Source organism: Crocuta crocuta, unplaced genomic scaffold (genome assembly GCF_008692635.1).
Source record: "Crocuta crocuta isolate KB4526 unplaced genomic scaffold, BGI_CrCroc_1.0 scaffold693, whole genome shotgun sequence".
Lineage (NCBI taxonomy): Eukaryota > Metazoa > Chordata > Mammalia > Carnivora > Hyaenidae > Crocuta > Crocuta crocuta.
Window position 1 is genome coordinate 99,720 of NW_027527545.1, and position 19,398 is coordinate 119,117.

Sequence of the window (19,398 nt, forward strand, 5' to 3'; positions counted from 1 at the left end):
CAACACTTGGTACTTTCATTTTTTTTTTTAAGCTTATTTGTTCATTTTGAAAGAGAGGGAGCACAAGCTTGGGGTCAGGGGGAGGAGGCAGAGAGAGAGAATCCCAAACAGGCTCTGAGCTGTCAACACAGAACCTGATGTGGGGCTCGAATCCACAAACCATGAGATAATGACCTGAGCCAAAGTTGGACCCTCAAGCAACCATGCCACCCAGGCGCCCCTGTTTTATTTTTATTATAGTCTTTTCAGTTTGTGTCTGCTGATCTCATTGTGGTTTTGATTTACATTTCCCCGATGACTAATTTTTCACAATTTTTGTGTAATTGCTGAACATGTGTGTATCTTCTTTGGAGAAATGTCTATGCAAGTCCTTTGCCTATTTTTTGACCCATTGTTTGGCTTTTAGTTGCTGAGCTGGAAAAGTTCTTTATATGTTCTAATAGTAGATTCTATGAGACATGTGATTTGCTAATATTTTCTCCCATTCCATAGATTGTCTTTTTACTTTATGTTTTTAATGTTTTATTTATTTCTGAGAGAGAGAAAGAGAGAGAGAGAGACAGAGTGAGCAGGCGAAGGTCAGAGAGAGAGGGAAACACAGAATCCAAAGCAGGCTCCAGGCTCTGAGCTGTCAGCAAAGAGCCTGACACAGGGCTCGAACCCACGAACTGTGAGATCATGACCTGAGCCGAAGTCGGATGCTTAACTGACTGAGCCACCCAGACGCCCCAGTCTTTTTACTTTAATAAACAGGTGCTTCTGTTTTGAAATTCATTTTCTCTTTTTTCCTTAGTTGCATGTGCATTTGATGCTGTTTCTAAGAATCCATTGCCAAATCCAAGGCTGTGAAGATTTACATCTGTGTTTTCTTCTAACTGTTGTACTTTTAGCCCTTAAATTCAGGTGTATTTGTTTCTTTGTTTTAGAGAGAAAACGAGAAAGAAAGAGATGGGGAGGGGCAGAGAGAGAGAGACAGAATCCAAACAAGCTTCAAGCTCAGTGCAGAGGCCAACACGGGGCTCGATCTCACAACCTTGGGATTTTACCTGAGCTGAAATCAAGTCTGATGCTCAACCAACTGAGCCATGGAGACATGCCTTAAACCTGGCATGCCCCTCTGCATTAATTTTATGTTTGTTGTATGAGGTAGAGTTCCAGTTCTTCTTCTGTGTGTGGATGGCCAGATGGATGTAAACACACATATCAATAATGGTATCATTCCAACCACTACAGCCACAAATACTATGCTAACTCCCTTACCTAACTCTGACATCTCACAGACCTGTCCCTGAAGGTGCAAGAACAAGGAGACACAAATGTCATCTTGAGTCAGAACCAGGCAAAGATGCTGCTAAACTTGGATGAGGGGCACGAATCTAATGACTCAGGTAACGGCTGAGATGGGAGGAAGGTCACAAGATACCCAAGGATGTGACAAACGGGGACCTGAAGCTTAAGGGGAAGTAGGGGACATAGTGGCACCAAAAGGGTCCATCTGAGGAAGAAGGGGCCCCTTGGGCACCCCAGGTATCGACACTGGCTTGTCCTGCAGGTGCTTCTGTGGTGGGCCTCATCTCCACTCCAGGGATGGGCAAGTTTCTGGCTGAGGCGCCCCTGGTCCTGGAGCCCAAGCAGCAGGAAGCCCTGCATGAGCCCAAGAGCTTGCTGGGAGAGGCCTCCCCTGTCCTGCTCTCAGATGTCATCTCTGCCTTTATAAGCAACAAGGACACCCAGAACCTCAGCTCCCCCGTCACCTTCATCCTCTCCCACCATGTGAGTGCTGGTGGAACGGGGCTGTGGGTGTGCAAGGGACTGGTCTGGGGCTCAGCCTCGCTGTCCACATCACCCTTTGTGTCCTGGGGGTGGGGGGCTCCTCCATGGGTGAGTCATTCCCCCAGGAGGGCCCTTTGCAGACCAGCTTGGGATGAGCATTTCTGAACACCAGGACCACCAGCTCCCACCTACACTCTGTTCCTATACAGCCAGTGACCCCCGGGCCAATGCACAAGGTGCTCTGTGCCTTCTGGGAACGTGGTCAGGATGGATGCGGTCACTGGTCCACCACAGGCTGCAGGCTGGTGGCCACTGGGGACTCCAGCACCACCTGCCAATGCACCCACCTCAGCAGCTTTGCCGTCCTCATGGCCCCCTACGGCGTGCAGGTGAGCTCCCTGGGGAGGCCGCAGTCCACGTCGATCGCTCTCTAACATGTTTCCCCACACATAGGAGCTTTAAAGAAACAAATGTGTATCTCGCGGTTTCTGTGGGACAAGAATCGGGTGTGGTGTAGCTGAGTTGCTGCTCAGGGTCTCACAAGGCTGACTCCATGGAGTCAGCCAAAGCTGCATTCTTGTCTGAGGCTTAGGGTTGTCCCGTGAGCTCCCTGGTGGCTGGAAGAACTCAGTCCCTTGCAGTTGTAGGCCTGGGGTTCCACGTTCTTTCCAGCGATGAACAGGGGACCCTGCTGAGCTCCTAGGGGCTCCCTGCATCCCTTCTCCCCAGGCCCTCACACAGTGTATCAGCATTTCTGTCCACAGGCCAGCAGGAGAAGCTCCCTCACCTCAAAGCTCTCAAACTTTGAATCTTCTCCTCCAGGAAGAGACCAGAGCTTTTGAGGTCTCATTGGTTAGGCCAGATCCACCCAGGATAAAATCCCTCTCTTAAACTCAACTGATATAGCACTTGACTTCCATCCACAAAATCCCTTCACGGTGGCACAAATTAGCATTTAGCTGAACACCCAGAAGAAGATGTGTGTACACCTTCTATCATTGCCAAATTAAAGTTTTGCTTATCACAGAGCTCTTCAGGACAGGAGTGTTTTGGGGCTATAGAAAGGAAGATTTGGTGGTGGCCAAGGTCAGGGAGGGCCAGGAAAGCCAGTGAGTACAGGCAGGTTAAGAACTGTGTTTGCCTTCGCCCCTGGCCAGCAGAGCTGGTTACTTCTCTGGATCACCAAAGCCAAAGTCTCACTCAGGTGACCTAGAAGTAAAATAAACCCTTGTGAGTTCTGGGGTTCTGTCTTGAATAAGGACTCTCTTATCTCTCAATTCTTCCAAGGTCTGAGTTCATCAGCTCAGATTTCCATAAAATTCTGGTATTCTGCACCTCACGCCAGTCAGAGTGGCTAAAATGAGCAAATCAGAGAATTCTAGATGCTGACGAGGATGTGGACAAACAGGCNAAATAAATAAATAAATAAAATTATATAGAGAACAAAAAGAAAATTCTAGTATTCTGAACCTGGAGGAACTTATCCAATAACAAAAAATTTACCTACCTTCTTCTTTCCTGATTTGGCAACCCAAAAAATAAAAACAAAATAAAAAATAGTGGAAGGGCTATTATGCCAGAGCAGGAAAATGTGACTATGATATCCTCGTGGCCTCTTTTTGCTCAGTCCCAGGAGGAGGATCCCATGCTGGTCGTGATCACCTACCTGGGGCTGGTCCTGTCTCTGCTGTGTCTCCTCCTGGCAGCCCTCACCTTCCTGCTGTGCAAATCCATCCAGAATATCAGCACCTCATTGCACCTACAGCTCTCAGTCTGCCTCTTCCTGGCCCACCTGCTCTTCCTCACGGCCATCAACCAGACCAAGATCAAGGTACTGACACTGTCACAGAGGACCCCCCACCCTGAGCCAGGAGATGCTCAGTTCATGGAGCCATTATTGCACTGATACCTTAATACAATATCCTTGGGCCCCAGGGGTTTGGAGGGTAAAGAGCCTATTTCACATTGACTAATGAAGTAGAAGACAATCTTCTCTCAACAGCTCAACCATATATATAATAGGTCTCCCCTCCGGCAAGGTATGGGAGAGGTGCGGGGGCCACCCTCCTCCCTGACAGTCCCTCCTGATGACTACTTACTCCTCCCCCAGGTGCTGTGCGCCATCATTGCGAGTGTCTTACACTATCTCTACCTGGCCTCCTTCACCTGGATGCTGTTGGAGGGTCTACACCTCTTCCTCACTGCACGCAACCTGACAGTGGCCAACTACTCCGGTATGAACAGGTTCATGAAGAAGCTCATGTTCCCTGTGGGCTATGGAGTCCCGGTTCTAATTGTGGCCATTTCTGCTGCATCCAGACCTCACCTTTATGGAACACCCACCCGGTAAATGCAAATTCCCACCGTCCTTATCTTCTTCAGCACAACCATAGTCATCGTAGAATCAATAGCAATTTAATTTCACCAGAACATAAGAGGCAGAGGAAAGGTCAGTGACCACTCCAATGACATCTATCTGGTGGAAGATGGTGTTCATTGAATTGACTGTTTTTAAGTCCTTAAGATTTCATTATTTTAAATGCTCATGATGAGGTATTTAATAATTATATACTACACATTTTAGCGATTCTTTATCCCCAAAGGCCAATATTTTCTTGAATCACTTCTCATCTCTCTCTTAGATGCTGGCTCCACACAGACAAAGGATTTATATGGACCTTCCTTGGCCCCGTCTGCATCATCTTCTCTGTGAGTAATGCATGACGTCAGAACATCCTGACTGCCAAACTCATTCAAAGAGCAGGTGTATCAAGAGGGTTACAGGGAGGCTGAGCAATCATTCCAGTTGACCCAGGACTGGTGGGAGACCCAAGGATGCAGGAATTTCCATTGTAAAGCCGGGACTAACATGTTTCCTGAGACCTGGGACTTTCAGTATTAAAATTTGGAATTTAATGCAAACTGCATCAATCTGACCACCGAAGTTACAGGACAAACACATGCCTGAGTTACAAGGTGGTTGGTCTAGCCTTCCAGCACTGCTACAAAATACAAAAGCTTCTTACCTGCTGGGTTAGGCGTTGGATGAGCTAGGAGGCTGCTTACCAGACGTGGAGTGAATTTAATATGCATGTGGGCTTTCTGCAGATTAATTTGGTTTTCTTTCTGATGACCTTCTGGATTGTGAAAAGCAAGCTCTCTTCACTCAATAGAGATGTGTCCACCCTCAAGAACACCAGGTGAGGATGGGTCAGAGGGGCACAGCCCCTACTCCCCATACAGAGCATTAACCCCACGGCTCCAAGATCTGATGTCCTTTCACAGGATCCAGAGGGGGCTGGAGGAGAGGCGTATAGACACCCCCTTGGCAGCCAGCTCAGATGCTGTGGTTTGATGATGACGCCCACGCCAAAAACATCCTATCCATGCACAACCCCAGCATCAAACTACCTCAGCTGCACAAAGGACAGACTTTGCTCTGAGAAACAGGGATTGTTTCCATGCCTTACATAGTAGGTCCTGAGAACATCATGTCCTTATAACACACTCAAATAATCACATAACTGTTCCCAGAATCCAGTGTCCCCTTTCACGGCCATACCTCATGTGTGCTCTGCCCCCTGCCTTCCCCTTCTCTTGCACCAGGTGAACTCTGGTTCATTACCACATGACACATCATCTAAGAGTTTGGGGATGTCCTTCCCTTCCCTCAACTCTGCACAGAATCAGTGGTCTCTATTCTGGGCAAAGCATGTGTTGGGTCAGGTCATGGAGAGAGTGAGGACAGAACAGCCCTGGAAGGGACCTGGGCAGAAGTACCTCACTTTTCAAATGTTATACGTGATCGTCTTTGTCTTTCCACCAGACTCTAAGGTCTGTGAAAACAGAAGTCTTGTCTTGGTTGCTTTGAATGCCCAGGCACCAGCCCAGGGCCAGGTGCACAGAATGTTCTCGATACCGTCAGCTGAATGAAATTAGGGATCTTCCTGAAACACCATGATCTTTTTGACACTCACGTTCTGGAGTGTCACTACCATCCCCAGTCCTACTCAAAATGCCATCCCAGACCCAAATAGCATTTGTATTCAGAGAGTCATTGACAGTAGAGTTCAAAGTTGATTGTGACTCAGTAGGAAGCATCCGTGGAGTGGACAGGAAAACAGCCCTGGTTGTGTTGTGCATCACGAGCCCCCTTCCTCCTCCCCAGGATGCTGACATTCAAGGCGACGGCTCAGCTCCTCATCCTGGGCTGCACGTGGTGTCTGGGCCTCCTGCAGGTGGGGCCAGCCGCCCACGTCATGGCGTACCTCTTCACCATCATCAACAGCCTACAGGGCGTCTTCATCTTCCTCGTCTACTGCCTCCTCAGCCAGCAGGTACCACTGTCGCGCCCCCATCCAAGACCCTTCCTGTCCTCGCCCCTCTCCGTGAGCTGACCCAAGCGCCCTCTGCCTCTGCAGGTCCTGGAGCAGTACAGGAAATGGTTCAGAGGACTCAGGAAAACCAAAGCCGAGTTTGAGAAGTACACACTGTCCAGCAGGGTCGTGTCGGACGCCTCCAAGCACAGTGTGGTAAGACTTTGCAGTGTTGCCAGAGCACTTCCCAAGCCGTCCACTTGAGCATCTCATGCCTACCTCACTGGACAAGCTGGGCGTACAGCAGGCGATGCCCTAAGATGGCTCAGGCCTGGACTCCCTTGAAGGCACTTCCTGTCTTGAATGGAGGTCTTCCTATACTTTCACTCACTGAGCTTCTATGCTCACATTGACCTTGCACATGACTCTCCTCTTTCCCCACATTTGTGGAGCACTTACATTGCCTGACATGGTGCAACCACTATTTAATTGTACTCAAAACTGACAAGATACAAAATACTCATAAGCAGAGAAAGATGATTTGCTCAGCTAAGTAATTGGGAAGTAATAACCTGGAACAGAGATGCAGAGTCGCTGCATCCCAAATCATTTCCTGCCATCCCTATATATGATGAACAATAAACACCTGGTGTATACATAGTCATAAAAGTGAAAGAAGTATGAAGTTGCTTTTGAGACTTCCCTTAAAAGTCTGCAGTCATTCCCAGTATTTCCAAATATACAGACCCTGTAAAACCTCATTAGAGAATCACAGAGGGCAGAGGACAGATGCTGGCAATGAGAATTGTGCCAGGCATTTGTATGTTTAGGTCCACAAGACTTTTTCTCTTCTTAGACCTCTTTTGACAGTATTTTATAGTTTTCTGTGTACAAACCTTGCACTTTCTAACACAGAATCATTTTTACACCTTCCTTCTTAGGAGCATTGTAATGAACAGCTAACCCTGGAGACCTTGTCTCATAGAAAATGAAGGAAACACGGAACCGTCATCTTTTGGGCAAAGAGTATTAAAAACACGTTCTCATGTTTGTTACAAATAGCTCTTCTTGGCACGTCTGTGGCAGAAAGTATGTGCGAAACGTTTGTCATTCAGCTGCCAGAGAATTTGGGTTTTCTGGTACATACAACATGCTCATCTCCTTCCCAGTATAATCAGGAGCTCTAACCCAATACCCCAGTAGAAACTTCTTTTTCTAAAAAGATTCTTCCTCAGGCTGATGATACATAACAAGGAAAACCAGCATCAAGGGACTTCCCTAAAATAACGTAGGAGAGGAAAGTAATGTTCAAGTACATGCACGTCAACAAGTAAATCCAGTTGCCCAAGACTTTCCTGATTTTAGTGCTAACAGTATCACTTCCCAGGAAACACTTTGGTTACAGGCAAAGTAGACCAGTTGGTCTCCATCCATACAGACATACATGCCTCAACTTCTGTCTCCACTTCTGAAGCCCTACTGATTTATTCATTCCAAAAATATGTGCTGGATCAAGAAGACCCAATTCCCGATTCCACAGATTTTAAATGTGGGGAGGAAGTTTGATTAGATGGAGTAAAATCAGAACTATGAGACTCAAGTCTCTGCATCTTTACATTTTGTAAGTTGAGCTGTGGGAAAAGGGGTAGATTGATACAGTACATTTATATGTAGCATAATATTTCATCCTTACCATGCAGTCTAGGCAGGATCTAAATCTAGAGTAGTTCCCCCTATAAGGTATTCCCTGTAGGCTCCCACTGACCAATTCTGTAACAATTTGAACATCAAATGACTGTAAATGATTATAATATTTTAGATAAACATATTTATGAGTCCATAGTGAGACTTAGAAGATCAGTTAATGGATGTAGAAAATATGATAGAATTAGAAGAGCATAATTCTTTCAATATCCCATAAATAGCCACTAAAAACATTGAGTGAAAGGGTATTGAGAGCAGGCTGGGTACCACAGCACCAAAGAGTCACCTCTCAGGTTACCGATTAATTACGAGGGCCAAGTGCCCATTTTCAATGTGGAGATCTGACAGCCACCATATGAATTAATGCTCATGCTTAACATCATCAGTGGTGAGCAAACTGACATTAGGCATATCAGGAGATACATATCCATTGTTGAAGTTACAATATCCCATTTTTAGTACACAAAAAATTGAAATCTAACCCAGCCTTTAGAGAGAGGGTAACCAAACTATAGCCTGCAGGCCAAATCCAGGGAACTGCCTGTTTTTGTTAATAAAGTTTTATTGGCACATTGATGTATTGTCTATGGCTGCTTTCATGCTACAACGTCAGAGCTGAGAAATCAATATCATTTTTAAAAGTGGCCAGGCAGAGAAAGACAGTTACCATATGTTTGCACGTATAGGAGGATTAGGAGGAACTTAACGGAGGACCGTGGGGGAGAAGAAAGGGAGAGAAATAGTGGGGGAGAGGGAGGGAGGCAAACCTTGAGAGACTCTTGAATGCCAAGAACAAACTGAGGCCTGATGGGGGTGGGGGGAGGGGGAGGGGGTGATGGGCACGGAGGAGGGCACTTGTGGGGATGAGCACTGGGTGTTATATGGAAACCAATTTGACAATAAACTATTTAAAAAATAAAAAATATTGAAGAATGAAGTGTCATGATGTCTGCCACTGACCATCAGATGTTTTAGCAAGAAAATGTATCCATGTGTGGAAATAAATTGAGAAAGATCTTTCAATGTGGCACTATGTTAACCATTGTTGACTCTAAATAGAGAGTACATAAGGATTCATTCATTGTATCATTCTTCCAAATTCTATGTTTAAAAGTGGTAAATAAAAGGTGTCAGAAAAGTAAATAAATATACTAATTAGTTATTAATGTGCAAATAAAATGTCTTTTCTTCCACACAAAACTAATTTTGTGAATGGAACTTTTCTAAAATTATGAATTTGCACAGCTAATGGTGATGGCTTTGAAATAAAAAATTTTAAATAAAATTAAATAATTAAAATATTATGAGGGGCGCCTGAGTGGCTCAGTTGGTTGGGCGATCAACTTCAGCTCAGGTCATGATCTCATGGTCTATGGGTTCAAGCCCCATGTCAGACTCTGTGCTGACAGCTCAGAGCCTGGAATCTGCTTCAGATTCTTTGCCTCCCTCTCTCTCTTCTCCTCACCCTCTTGTGTTCTATCAAAAATAAATAAACATTGAAAAATTTAAAAATAAGGGCACCTGGGTGGCTCAGTTGGTTAAGTGTCCAACTTCAGCTCAGGTCATGATCTCTTGGTTCATGGGTTTGAGCCCCATGTCAGACCCTGTGCTAACAGCCCAGAGCCTGGAGCCTGCTTAGGATTCTGTGTCACCCTGTCTCTCTACCCCTCCCCTCTCACACTCTCTCTCACAAAATAAATAAATAAACATTAAAAAAATTTTTTAAATAAAAAAAATGAGAAAATAGGAGGGAATCTTGATCACTTCAGTCTAGAAAATAAAAAATGAAAACACGTATTGTTTTCAACATAACAATAAGAAAAATCCACATAAACTACAAAATCATTTTCTTGAACTACCTTACCTATAACAGAGGGAAGGTAAGGATAACAAAGTAGCCTAAAGTCTAAGGAAAGACAGGATCATCCACACATAGGCTGGAAAGGACAAAAAAAAAAAAAAAAGAAAGAAAGAAAGAAAATAAAAGGAGACCTCAGTGCCATAGGAATGCTTAAAAGAGAATTTCTGAATGAATTGCTCAGGGCCAAGTATGGACAGTCATGAGAGTGTAGAAACTTCGAGGGAATGGCAAAAAATATGTACAAAGAACTTCTAAAATTCAATAATAAAAAGGTTAACAAAATTTTAGAAAAAGAAATTTGTAGGTAACTAACAGAAAAAGTAAAGCAAATTGCTAATAAACACGTAGTAATCAAAGATATTGAAATTAACACAACAAGGAGCTAATACTGTCAAGCATTAGATTGCAAAAAATCCTCCAAGTTGGACAGCATTCAAAATTGGTTAGAGCAGGGCAAAAGGGATATTCCCATACAGTTAAATTGATATAAACACTTCATTCCGCAATTTGTTACTAACTATGAAAATTTAACATACCCCTAAAGCCCAGCAATCCCAGATCTTTCGATCTACCTCAGAGAAACACTACTATATTCATAGGAAGATATTTACAAGCAGGTTTTGGGAATTACATTTGCAAGAGGGAAATAATTGAAAAATATTCTAGCAGAATGCACAAGACCAAGAGTGAACCCTAACTTGAACTATGGACTTTGGGTGATTATGATGTGTCAGTGTAGACACACAAGTTATAACAAACATGCCCTCTGGTGAGTGATGCTGATGTCCAGGTGGGGCAGGTGGGTACACGTGTGTGGACCAGGGCTATATGGGAAAATCACTGCTCCTTCCTGTTAATGTTGCTATGTACCTGTCATTGCTCTTTAAAAAATCAGTCTCTAAAAAAATAGAGCAAGGGCACTGGGGTGGTTCAGTCGGTTAAGAGTCTGACTCTTGGTTTTTGCTCAGGTCATGATCTCACGGTTCGTGGTCTCAAGCCCCGCATTGGGCTCCATGCTGACAGTACAGAGACTGCCTGGGATTCTCCCTCTCCCCCTCTCTCTGCCCCATCCCCACTCTCTCTCAAAATAAATAAATAAACAAACCTAAAAACAAACTTTTTTTAGTCTTTATTTATTTTTGAGAGAGAGAGCACAAGCAGGAGAGGGAGACATAGAATCCGAATCAGGCTCCAGGCTCTGAGCTAACTCAGCACGGAGCCTGATGCAGGGCTGGAACCCACAAACTGTGAGATCATGACCTGAGCCGAAGTCGGACACTTAACCAACTGAATCACCCAGGCGCCCCTGAAAAAATGTTTTTTAAATAGGAGCACCTAGGTGGCTCAGTCAGTTAAGCGTCAGACTCTTGATTTCATCTCAGGTCGTGATCTCACATCGGTTAGTTGGAGCCCCTCATTGAGCTCTGCAGTGACAGTGCGGAGTCTGCTTGGGATTCTCCCTCCCTCTCTCTGCTCCTCCCCGACTCACGCATCCACATGTGCACACAAGCTCTATCTCAAAATAAATAAACTTCAGAAAAAAATTTTTGAGAAAGTAAGTAGAGCAATTTCAGGGCACCTAGAGATCAAGCCCCAAATTGGACTCTGCACTGGGCATGAGTTTCCCTTTCTCTGCCACTCCCTTGCTCACGTTCTCTCTTTCTCTCTCAAAAAAATAATATGTATATAATAATTAAAATAATAAAATAAATTTAAAAACCGAGCAGTTTCACTGAGGCCCAAATCTCTTGTGTTTCCCACTTGCTTCCCTTTCCCTAAGTCATCCCTGAAAGTACGACTCTAACATGATCATCCTTATATTGCTGCCAAGACCACCCCTGGATTGGGAGAATCCACCCAAAGGGCTGTAATCCAGCACGAAAACATAAGCCCTTTTATGGGTATTTAAGAGTTACACTGATAGCCATTCATTTTAGTTACGAATAGTAAATTACAAATAATCTATTTCATGAGTAAAAATATATATTCCAAATTTAAGGTAATGTTTTTTAGAGTTTTCTAAGGACCCTCAGTATCTGGAATTCAAGAAAGAGAGGAGAGACATGGAGCAGGAAAATATTTTTTATGTTTATTTATTCATTTTGAGAGAGGAGAGAATGCAAGCACGGGAGGGGCAGAGAGAGAAGGAAAGAGAATTCCAAGCAGGCTCCATGCTGTCAGTGCAGAGCCCAATACAGGGCTCAATCTCATGAACTGAGATCACAACCTGAGCCAAAATCAAAAGTCAGATGCTTAACTGACTGAGCCACCCAGGCGCCCCTGGAGCTGGGAAATATTTAAATAATGCCTAAAAATGCCCTAAATTTGTTGAAAGACATAATTTATCAATTCAATGAGTTTTGCAAACCCTAAGCAGAACAAATACAAAGAAAAGCCTAAGCACTTCATAATCAAACTGCTAAAAGCCAAGGATAAAAAGACAATCCTAAAAGCAACCAAAAAAAAAAAAAAAAAAGGATACCTTACATAAAAGGGAAACAGCAATGTAAGTTTCCATTGATTTCTTATCAGAAACAACTGCAGGCAGGGGCGCCTGGGGGCGTTCAGTCAGTTGAGCACTGACTTTGGCTCAGGTCATGATCTTGCAATTCATGAGTTTGAGCCCTACATCGGGCTCTGTGCTGACAGCTCAGAGCCTAGAGCCTGCTTCAGATTCTATGTCTCCTTCTCTCTCTGTCCCTCCCCCACTCACACACTCTCTCTCTCTCAAAAAGAAATAAGCATTAAAAATTTTTTAGAAGAAAAAAAGAAACAACTGCAGGTTGGGGAGAGTGTAATGTTAGAGGCCAGTAGCAGGGATGCCTGGGTGGCTCAGTCGGCTAAGCATCTGACTCTTGGATCTCAGCTCAGGTCTTGATCTCAGGGTCGTGAGTTCAAGCCCTATGTTGGGCTCCACACTGGGCATGAAGCCTACTTAAAAATTAAAGGAATGAATAAATGAATGAATACATACATACATACATACGTACACACATACATACATAATACACAGGTGGCAGTAGCATTTGGAACACAGAGACGCACCGGATCAGGTGCGCCATCACCCCCAGCAGGTCCTGCTTCAGGATAGGGTTGCGCTGATGTAGCCAGGGCTGCAAAGAGGGCCACCTACATATGAGCATTCTGTCTTTACCCACTCAGTTTCTCCCCTGTCCTCTCTCAGACATGCAGGTCCCTGAATGCCGACTCTGAACCCGAGACTTAACTTTTGCTCATTATAGGGCTCGGCAAACTACAGCTCAAGGGCTGGCTGCTGGTGTTTGTAAATGAAGTTTTATTGGCACGGTCGGGCCCGTTCGTTGGCGTATTGTCTATGCCTGAGTTTTGTGGGGATAACCGCAGGGCTGAGTCATTGTAACAGAGACCGTATGGCTCACAAAGCTGAAATGCTTCCTGTCTGAGCCTTTACAGAAGGCTTGAGTCATTGCGACAGAGACCACATAGCTGACAAAGCAGAAAGTATTTCTTGTCTGGGCCTTTAAAGAGCTTTACTGACCTCTAGTGTGGTAGGTGGAAGATCTCAAAGATGGACCTCATCCCCTTGCATTACAAGTGCCACAGCCAGAACATTAGTCCCTGACCCAAACATCCATCAAAATGTCAAATATGCAACTTCTATATTCAGAATTGTCACTGCTAGGAGGTAACCCAAATGTTCATTAATAAGAAGTAGCTAAACATGATAGAGCCATACTAGGGAATACTCTACAACTGTGTAAAAGTTACAGATGGAAAACAAATTCTGCAATCATTATACATAGTATGAGCCCATTTCTATCACATGCACGGAGATAGATAAATACATAGGTACATGCATAGAAATAATGATAAGAAGGATCAATACAAAACTATAAACAGTAGGGGTGCCTGGGCATCTCAGTCAGTTAAGCCTCCGATGCTTAGTGTTGGCTCAGATCATGATCTCATGGTTTGTGAGTTCGAGCCTCACATCAGACTCCACACTGACAGCACGGAACCTGCTTGACATTCTCTCTCTCCTTCTCTCTCTGCCCCTCCCCTGCTCACTCTTTCTGTCTCTCTCTCAAAAACAAAGTTTTTTAAAAAGTAGCACACTTTACACACTGTATGTTAGTCAATTTGACAATAAATTATATTTTAAAAATAAAAGTAAATAAAAGTTTTAGTTGGAAAGAAAAATATTTTTAACAAAACTGTAAACAGTAGATGCCTATAGAAAGAATGATTGTGTACATGTATCTGTGATGTGTGAGGAGGTAAATGGGATGTAAGGGGAAACTTTCAACATACAGTTTCCTGTAGCATTTGAAGGAATCACAACAAGAAAAAAATATAGATTTCTTGTGCGATGAAACATAGAACCATTAAAATCTTAATTTATTACAAAAAAGAAAAAATGAAAACCCATGTAAGTAGATCATTACTGCTGTCTAAGGCTGATGACATTCACACCCGATTTTTATGATTCTCACCCCTACAAGACGGCCCCATCTCTGGATTTGGGGAACAGACAATTATTTTCGTATTTTCCAGACTCTATTTTACTCAAAACTCTCTCTTCACAAAAATAACAATATTCCACAAGCATAAGCATTTTTGGAAGGGAGAGAAGTCATTTTCTTGTCTGGAAGCTTCCAATTGCTGTATTTATTTTTTTTAATTTTTTAAAATATTTTTATTTATTTCTAGGAGAGAGAGAGAGAGACAGCGCGAGCAGGGGAGGTCAGAGAGAGAGGTAGTCACAGACTGAAACAGGCTCCAGGCTCTGAGCTGGCAGTCAGCACAGAGCCTGACGCGGGGCCCGAACCCACGAACCGCGAGATCATGACCTAAGCGAAAGTCGGACGCTTAACCAACTAAGCCACCCAGGTGCCCCCTTTTTTTTTTTTTTTTAATTTTAGGAAGCTTCCAATTGCTTTATAAGGCACATGGCATAATTCCTTCTCCTCTCATCCTCCTCCTCCCAAAATGCAGATTCCTTCCTAAATACCACTTCAAAGAGACTTTCCAAATCCACCTCTTACCTCCCCCTTTCGGGCAATGTCTCAAGATAGTCCCATTCATGAGCACTGGGTTTTAAGTTTATCTTAAAAGCATGCCCTGGCTCAGCTGCGTGCTAACGGTGTGACCGTGGACCAATTAGTTCATGTCCATAAGTCTCCATTTCTTCATCCCTAGAATGAGTATAAAAAAGATGTAGGAAATAATCTACTTATCTCACTTATCTCTTCTGTGTCTGGCCATATGCTCTGTGCTTATAGCACTGGCTATCCAATGGGGAAGCAAAAGCACAAATGGATGGACCTCTGTACAAATTAAGGCAAGCGCTATGATTAAAATGAGCACCCGAAAAAGTCTTTCCAAAATATAATTCTTGAGATATTGATTGATATATTGATGGATGTTTTTTCAATTTTTATAACTTGGCTTATGTTCATGCATAATGGGAGAAAACTTTAGGATTGCCTAGGATGATGAAAAATAGAGGGTCAAGATAAAGATAAGTGTGATAGCAGACACTACGTATAGCACAAATCATGATAGTGTCAGAGGAGTGCCTGAAGTTGGGGACACTGACGTAAAGGGTTTCCCGTTCCCAGTGGTTGGTTCTGAGTGGCGGTTATCATTAGTGGGAGCCCCATGGACCAGCTCCAAGTCATGGTCTTTGGGTTTAGAACAACATGGAGGAGGTAAAAGAAGAAGAAGAAGAAGAAGAAGAAGAAGAAGACGATGGAGGAGGAGGAGGAGGAGGAGGAGGAGAAGGAGAAGGAGAAGAAGAAGAAGAAGAAGAAGAAGAAGAAGAAGAAGAAGAAGAAGAAGAAAAGAAGAAGGAGAAGAAGAAGAAGAAGAAGTTGTTCAAACTATACTACCATCTTTCCTGGGTCTCCCACTTGCACATGGCAGATGATGGAACTTAGCCTCCATAATCATGTGAGCCAATACCTCACTATAAATCTTTTCATAAATATCTGTGTATGTGTGTGTATCTCCTGTTGGTTTTATTGCTCTGAAGAGTCCTGACTAATATACTGGCCTACGAAGCCTAAAACATATATATCATAATCTGAGTTTTCAAAGAAGACAGTGTCTGTGAAATCATTTCTACTTCAATTGTCCATCTGTAGAAACTTGATTTATAGGAATCTTTCAGCTCCATGAAGGTAAAATCTGTGTCTCTCTTGATCTCTGCCTTAGATAGAGTGAGAAATCAGCATCTTCGAAGGACTGAATAACTAAACCCACAGGCTTAATTACAAAATCCCGACTATGTCGCGAACATTTCCATTCTCATGAATGCTGTTGGCAGGAAAATCCGTTGAGGTGGATTTTCTGGCTCATAGACTGTCAGCATCTGGAAAAGTCTTTGAAGGAAGGAGAGGTTTCAGCGAAGGGCTTAATCCAGGGTGACCAAGAAATTGAGCCATGGCTGGCCCTTTCTATGTTGGAAGTTTTCTGAGCACACTGAAAGGCACATAAAAATTCCAGATTTTGCAGGAATGGAATGTGAAGCATGGCTGACTTCTTTCACATTGCTGACATGATGAATTTCTCGAAACACACACACACAACAAAGTCTTGCTTGTCCTCTGGTAGGGGCTCAGTTCCAATTTCACGTGGGATTCAGAAGATATAATTCAAAAGGTTGTCTTAATTAACCTAGAAAAAATAATATTTTAGAAATTATGTAAGACCACAGGATGATAAGTTTTAAGTTTCCATTGAAAAAAATAAATAAGAAGTTTAAGAACCCTTCAATTTGTTTTTGTGATTTTCAATCACAAAATTTCCCTGACAGATGGTTATGTCAGAGGAACATCAAAAAGCTATATCAGGGGCGCCTGGGTGGCTTAGTCGGTTAAGCGTCCGACTTTCACTTAGGTCATGATCTCGCGGTTCGTGGGTTCGGGCCCCGCGTCGGGCTCTGTGCTGACTGCCAGCTCAGAGCCTGGAGCCTGTTTCAGTCTGTGACTCCCTCTCTCTCTGACCCTCCCCTGCTCACGCTGTCTCTCTCTCTCTCCTAGAAATAAATAAAACATTAAAAAAAAAAAGCTATATCCGATTGCACTTTGAGAGACTCTGGTCTTCCTCAAAAGTCCCATCTCCCTGCATTTCCTAACCCCCAAGTTATAGAAGACAAGAGCAATGAAGTGCTATTGAAAAATATGATCTGTTTCAAGATTTATGTCCTGGTCCCTCTGCTTCTGAGTCTGTAAAATGTTGCTTTACACACGGAGAAACAAAAGAGCGTAGGGGAGAAATTAATGCAAGGCTGGAAATATCTGTCATCAATCACCTAAGATGTAAAAACCACTGATTGCATCTTGTTCCCCTTTAGCGTTTCCATTCCCAATATAAGTTACTTCTTTCTGGGTCTCCAGGAAGCTCAGTGTAATTTCTGGTGTTTGAGTTGGGCAACTTCAGTGCTTACCTCTGCACAATAAGTTCATAAAAATTGTGCTGTATGAAATTATTCAGAACTGAACACAAGAGCAAATATTTTGTCTTTCTTGAACAAGGCTTCAGGGAGCCACGAAAGAGATGCCAGGATGAGACACTCCTATATCTTTATTTTTTTTATTATTATTATTTTTTAAATGTTTTATTTATTTCTAGGAGAGAGAGAGAGAGACAGTGTGAGCAGGGGAGGGTCAGAGAGAGAGGGAGTCACAGACTCTGAAACAGCCTCCAGGCTCTGAGCTGGCAGTCAGCACACAGCCCGACGTGGGGCTCGAACCCATGAACCCACGTGAGATCATGACCTAAGCGAAAGTCGGACGCTTAACCGACTAAGCCACCCAGGCGCCCCGACACTCCTATATCTTTTAACACCAGAGGCACCAAGTTTTAGAAGACTGGGCAAAAAGAGAGGCAAGTAGTACATGTTCTTAAGATAGAAGAGAACCAAACATGTGTCCATGACGATGGGAGAAATACTGTGGAGATGGTAACAGAGGGAGGGGGAAGGAGAGAGGGAGAATGTGCGAACAATGATTGAAAGATAACTGATAAGGCATGAATGATGAGATCCAAAGAGCAGGTGGAAGTAGTGTCTCCATTGAGAGGGAGAAAAATTGCATGCATGATACAAGAATGTGAAATGGATGCATGCGGAGGTTTGGCTGGTATAGCCACTGGCACGGAGTTCACAAGGTGTCATCGTGATGACTCTGATTTTCTCTGTGAAATAGGTGGTGAGAACATTTGCTGGGAAAGGAGCAAGAGACAGGTGATTCGGTGGCAGAACCAGTGCTGGTGGATATTGGATGAGCAAGGTAAAGAGAGAAACACAGAGACTTCCTGGCAGCATAGAGGGCTCCTTTAGATGGGAAGGAAGACTCAAGGGATTTATTTTTTTTTAATTTTTTAATGTTTTATTTATTTCTGAGACAGAGAGAGAGAGTGTGTGTGTGTGTGAGTAGAGGAGGGTCAGAGAGAGAGGGAGACACAGAGTCAGAAGCAGGCTCCAGGCTCTGAGTTGTCAACACAGAGCCCAATGCAGGGCTCGAACCCACAAACCGCGAGATCATGACTTGAGTTGAAGTTGGACGCTGAACTGACTGAGCCACCCAGGCACCCCCCTTTTTTAAATTTTTTAAGTGTTTTATTTATCTCTGAGAGAGAGAGAGTCAAGGGATTTAACAGAAAGTGGAAGAGGTGAGAAAACATTGGTAAAGAACTTGGTTAAGGGGCAGATGGGTGACTCAGTGGGTTGGGCATCTGACTTCAGCTCAGATCATGATCTTACAGTTTGCGAGTTTGAGCCCCTCATCGGGCTCTGTGCTGACAGCTTAGAGCCTGGAGCCTCCTTCAGACTCTGTGTCTCCCTCTCTCTCTGCCCCTCCCCCACTCATGTTTTATCTCTCTATCTGTCAAAAATAAATAAAAATTAAAAAAATTTTTAAAAAAGAACTTGGTTAAGTCTAAGCCAGTAAGTGTTGGTTCTTGGTAACCATCACCATGAATCATCTTACACCATTACTGCTTTTCCTTCCTGGCTCCGCAGTAGTTAGAGGGTGCAGAAAATAGTCAGGCGGCCTTGTAAGAAAGTCCAAGATGCCAGCCAACACTTATTTCTGTTTAATTCATAAATATGCATATCAACTTCCCCATTTTTGCCTTTCTGGGGTTTGCTGCTCAGCGGGTGTAGAGGAAAGGGATAGGATAATGTGGCTCTGAACAGGACATGCATCACCACTTCAGATCACTGATTCTTGTTTACTCAGTTAGCCATCCCTGCTGCACAGCAGATGTTTAATAAGAGTGTTGACGTGTAAGAGTTAAGGTGAACACAACTAGTTACAGAGAGGGAAGGAGGCAAACCATGAGAGACTCTTGAATGCTGAGAACCAATTGAGGGTTGATGGGGATGGGGGAGAGGGGAAGGGGAGAAATGGGCATGGAGGAGGGCACTTGTGGGGATGAGCACTGGGTGTTCTATAGAAACCAACTTGACAATAAACTATATTAAAAAAAAGATGAACCCCAATGTTCATAGCAGCACTCTCAACAATAGCCAAAACATGGAAAGAGCCTAAGTGTCCATCAACGGATGAATGGATCAAGGAGATGTGGTTTATCTACACGATGGAATACTACATGGCAATGAGAAAGAATGACATCTGGCCATGTGTAGCAACGTGGATGGACCTTGAGGGTGTTATGCTGAGCGAAATAAGTCAGGCAGAGAAGGACAGATACCATATGTTTGCATGTATAGGAGGATTAGGAGAACTTAACGGAGGA

General features: G+C 43.7%; 2 protein-coding genes across 2 annotated transcripts in view; one reads left to right on the forward strand and one right to left on the reverse strand.

Moving 5' to 3' along the window:
- Positions 1–7,117, forward strand: part of LOC144232856 (adhesion G protein-coupled receptor E2-like) — a 26,827-nt gene extending 19,710 nt beyond the window's left edge. Inside the window, 10 exon segments of the mRNA XM_077765696.1 lie at positions 1,281–1,388; positions 1,553–1,773; positions 1,983–2,162; positions 3,407–3,604; positions 3,884–4,119; positions 4,416–4,482; positions 4,882–4,973; positions 5,942–6,110; positions 6,195–6,305; positions 7,031–7,117. Of these exon segments, the coding sequence (XP_077621822.1) occupies positions 1,281–1,388; positions 1,553–1,773; positions 1,983–2,162; positions 3,407–3,604; positions 3,884–4,119; positions 4,416–4,482; positions 4,882–4,973; positions 5,942–6,110; positions 6,195–6,305; positions 7,031–7,081 (1,433 nt within the window). The 3' untranslated portion in view covers positions 7,082–7,117.
- Positions 7,118–13,762: 6,645 nt separating this feature from the next.
- LOC144232473 (adhesion G protein-coupled receptor E2-like) overlaps positions 13,763–19,398 on the reverse strand; it is a 26,524-nt gene continuing 20,888 nt past the window's right edge. The window contains 1 exon segment of the mRNA XM_077765313.1: positions 13,763–16,311. Within this exon segment, the coding sequence (XP_077621439.1) occupies positions 16,303–16,311 (9 nt within the window). The 3' untranslated portion in view covers positions 13,763–16,302.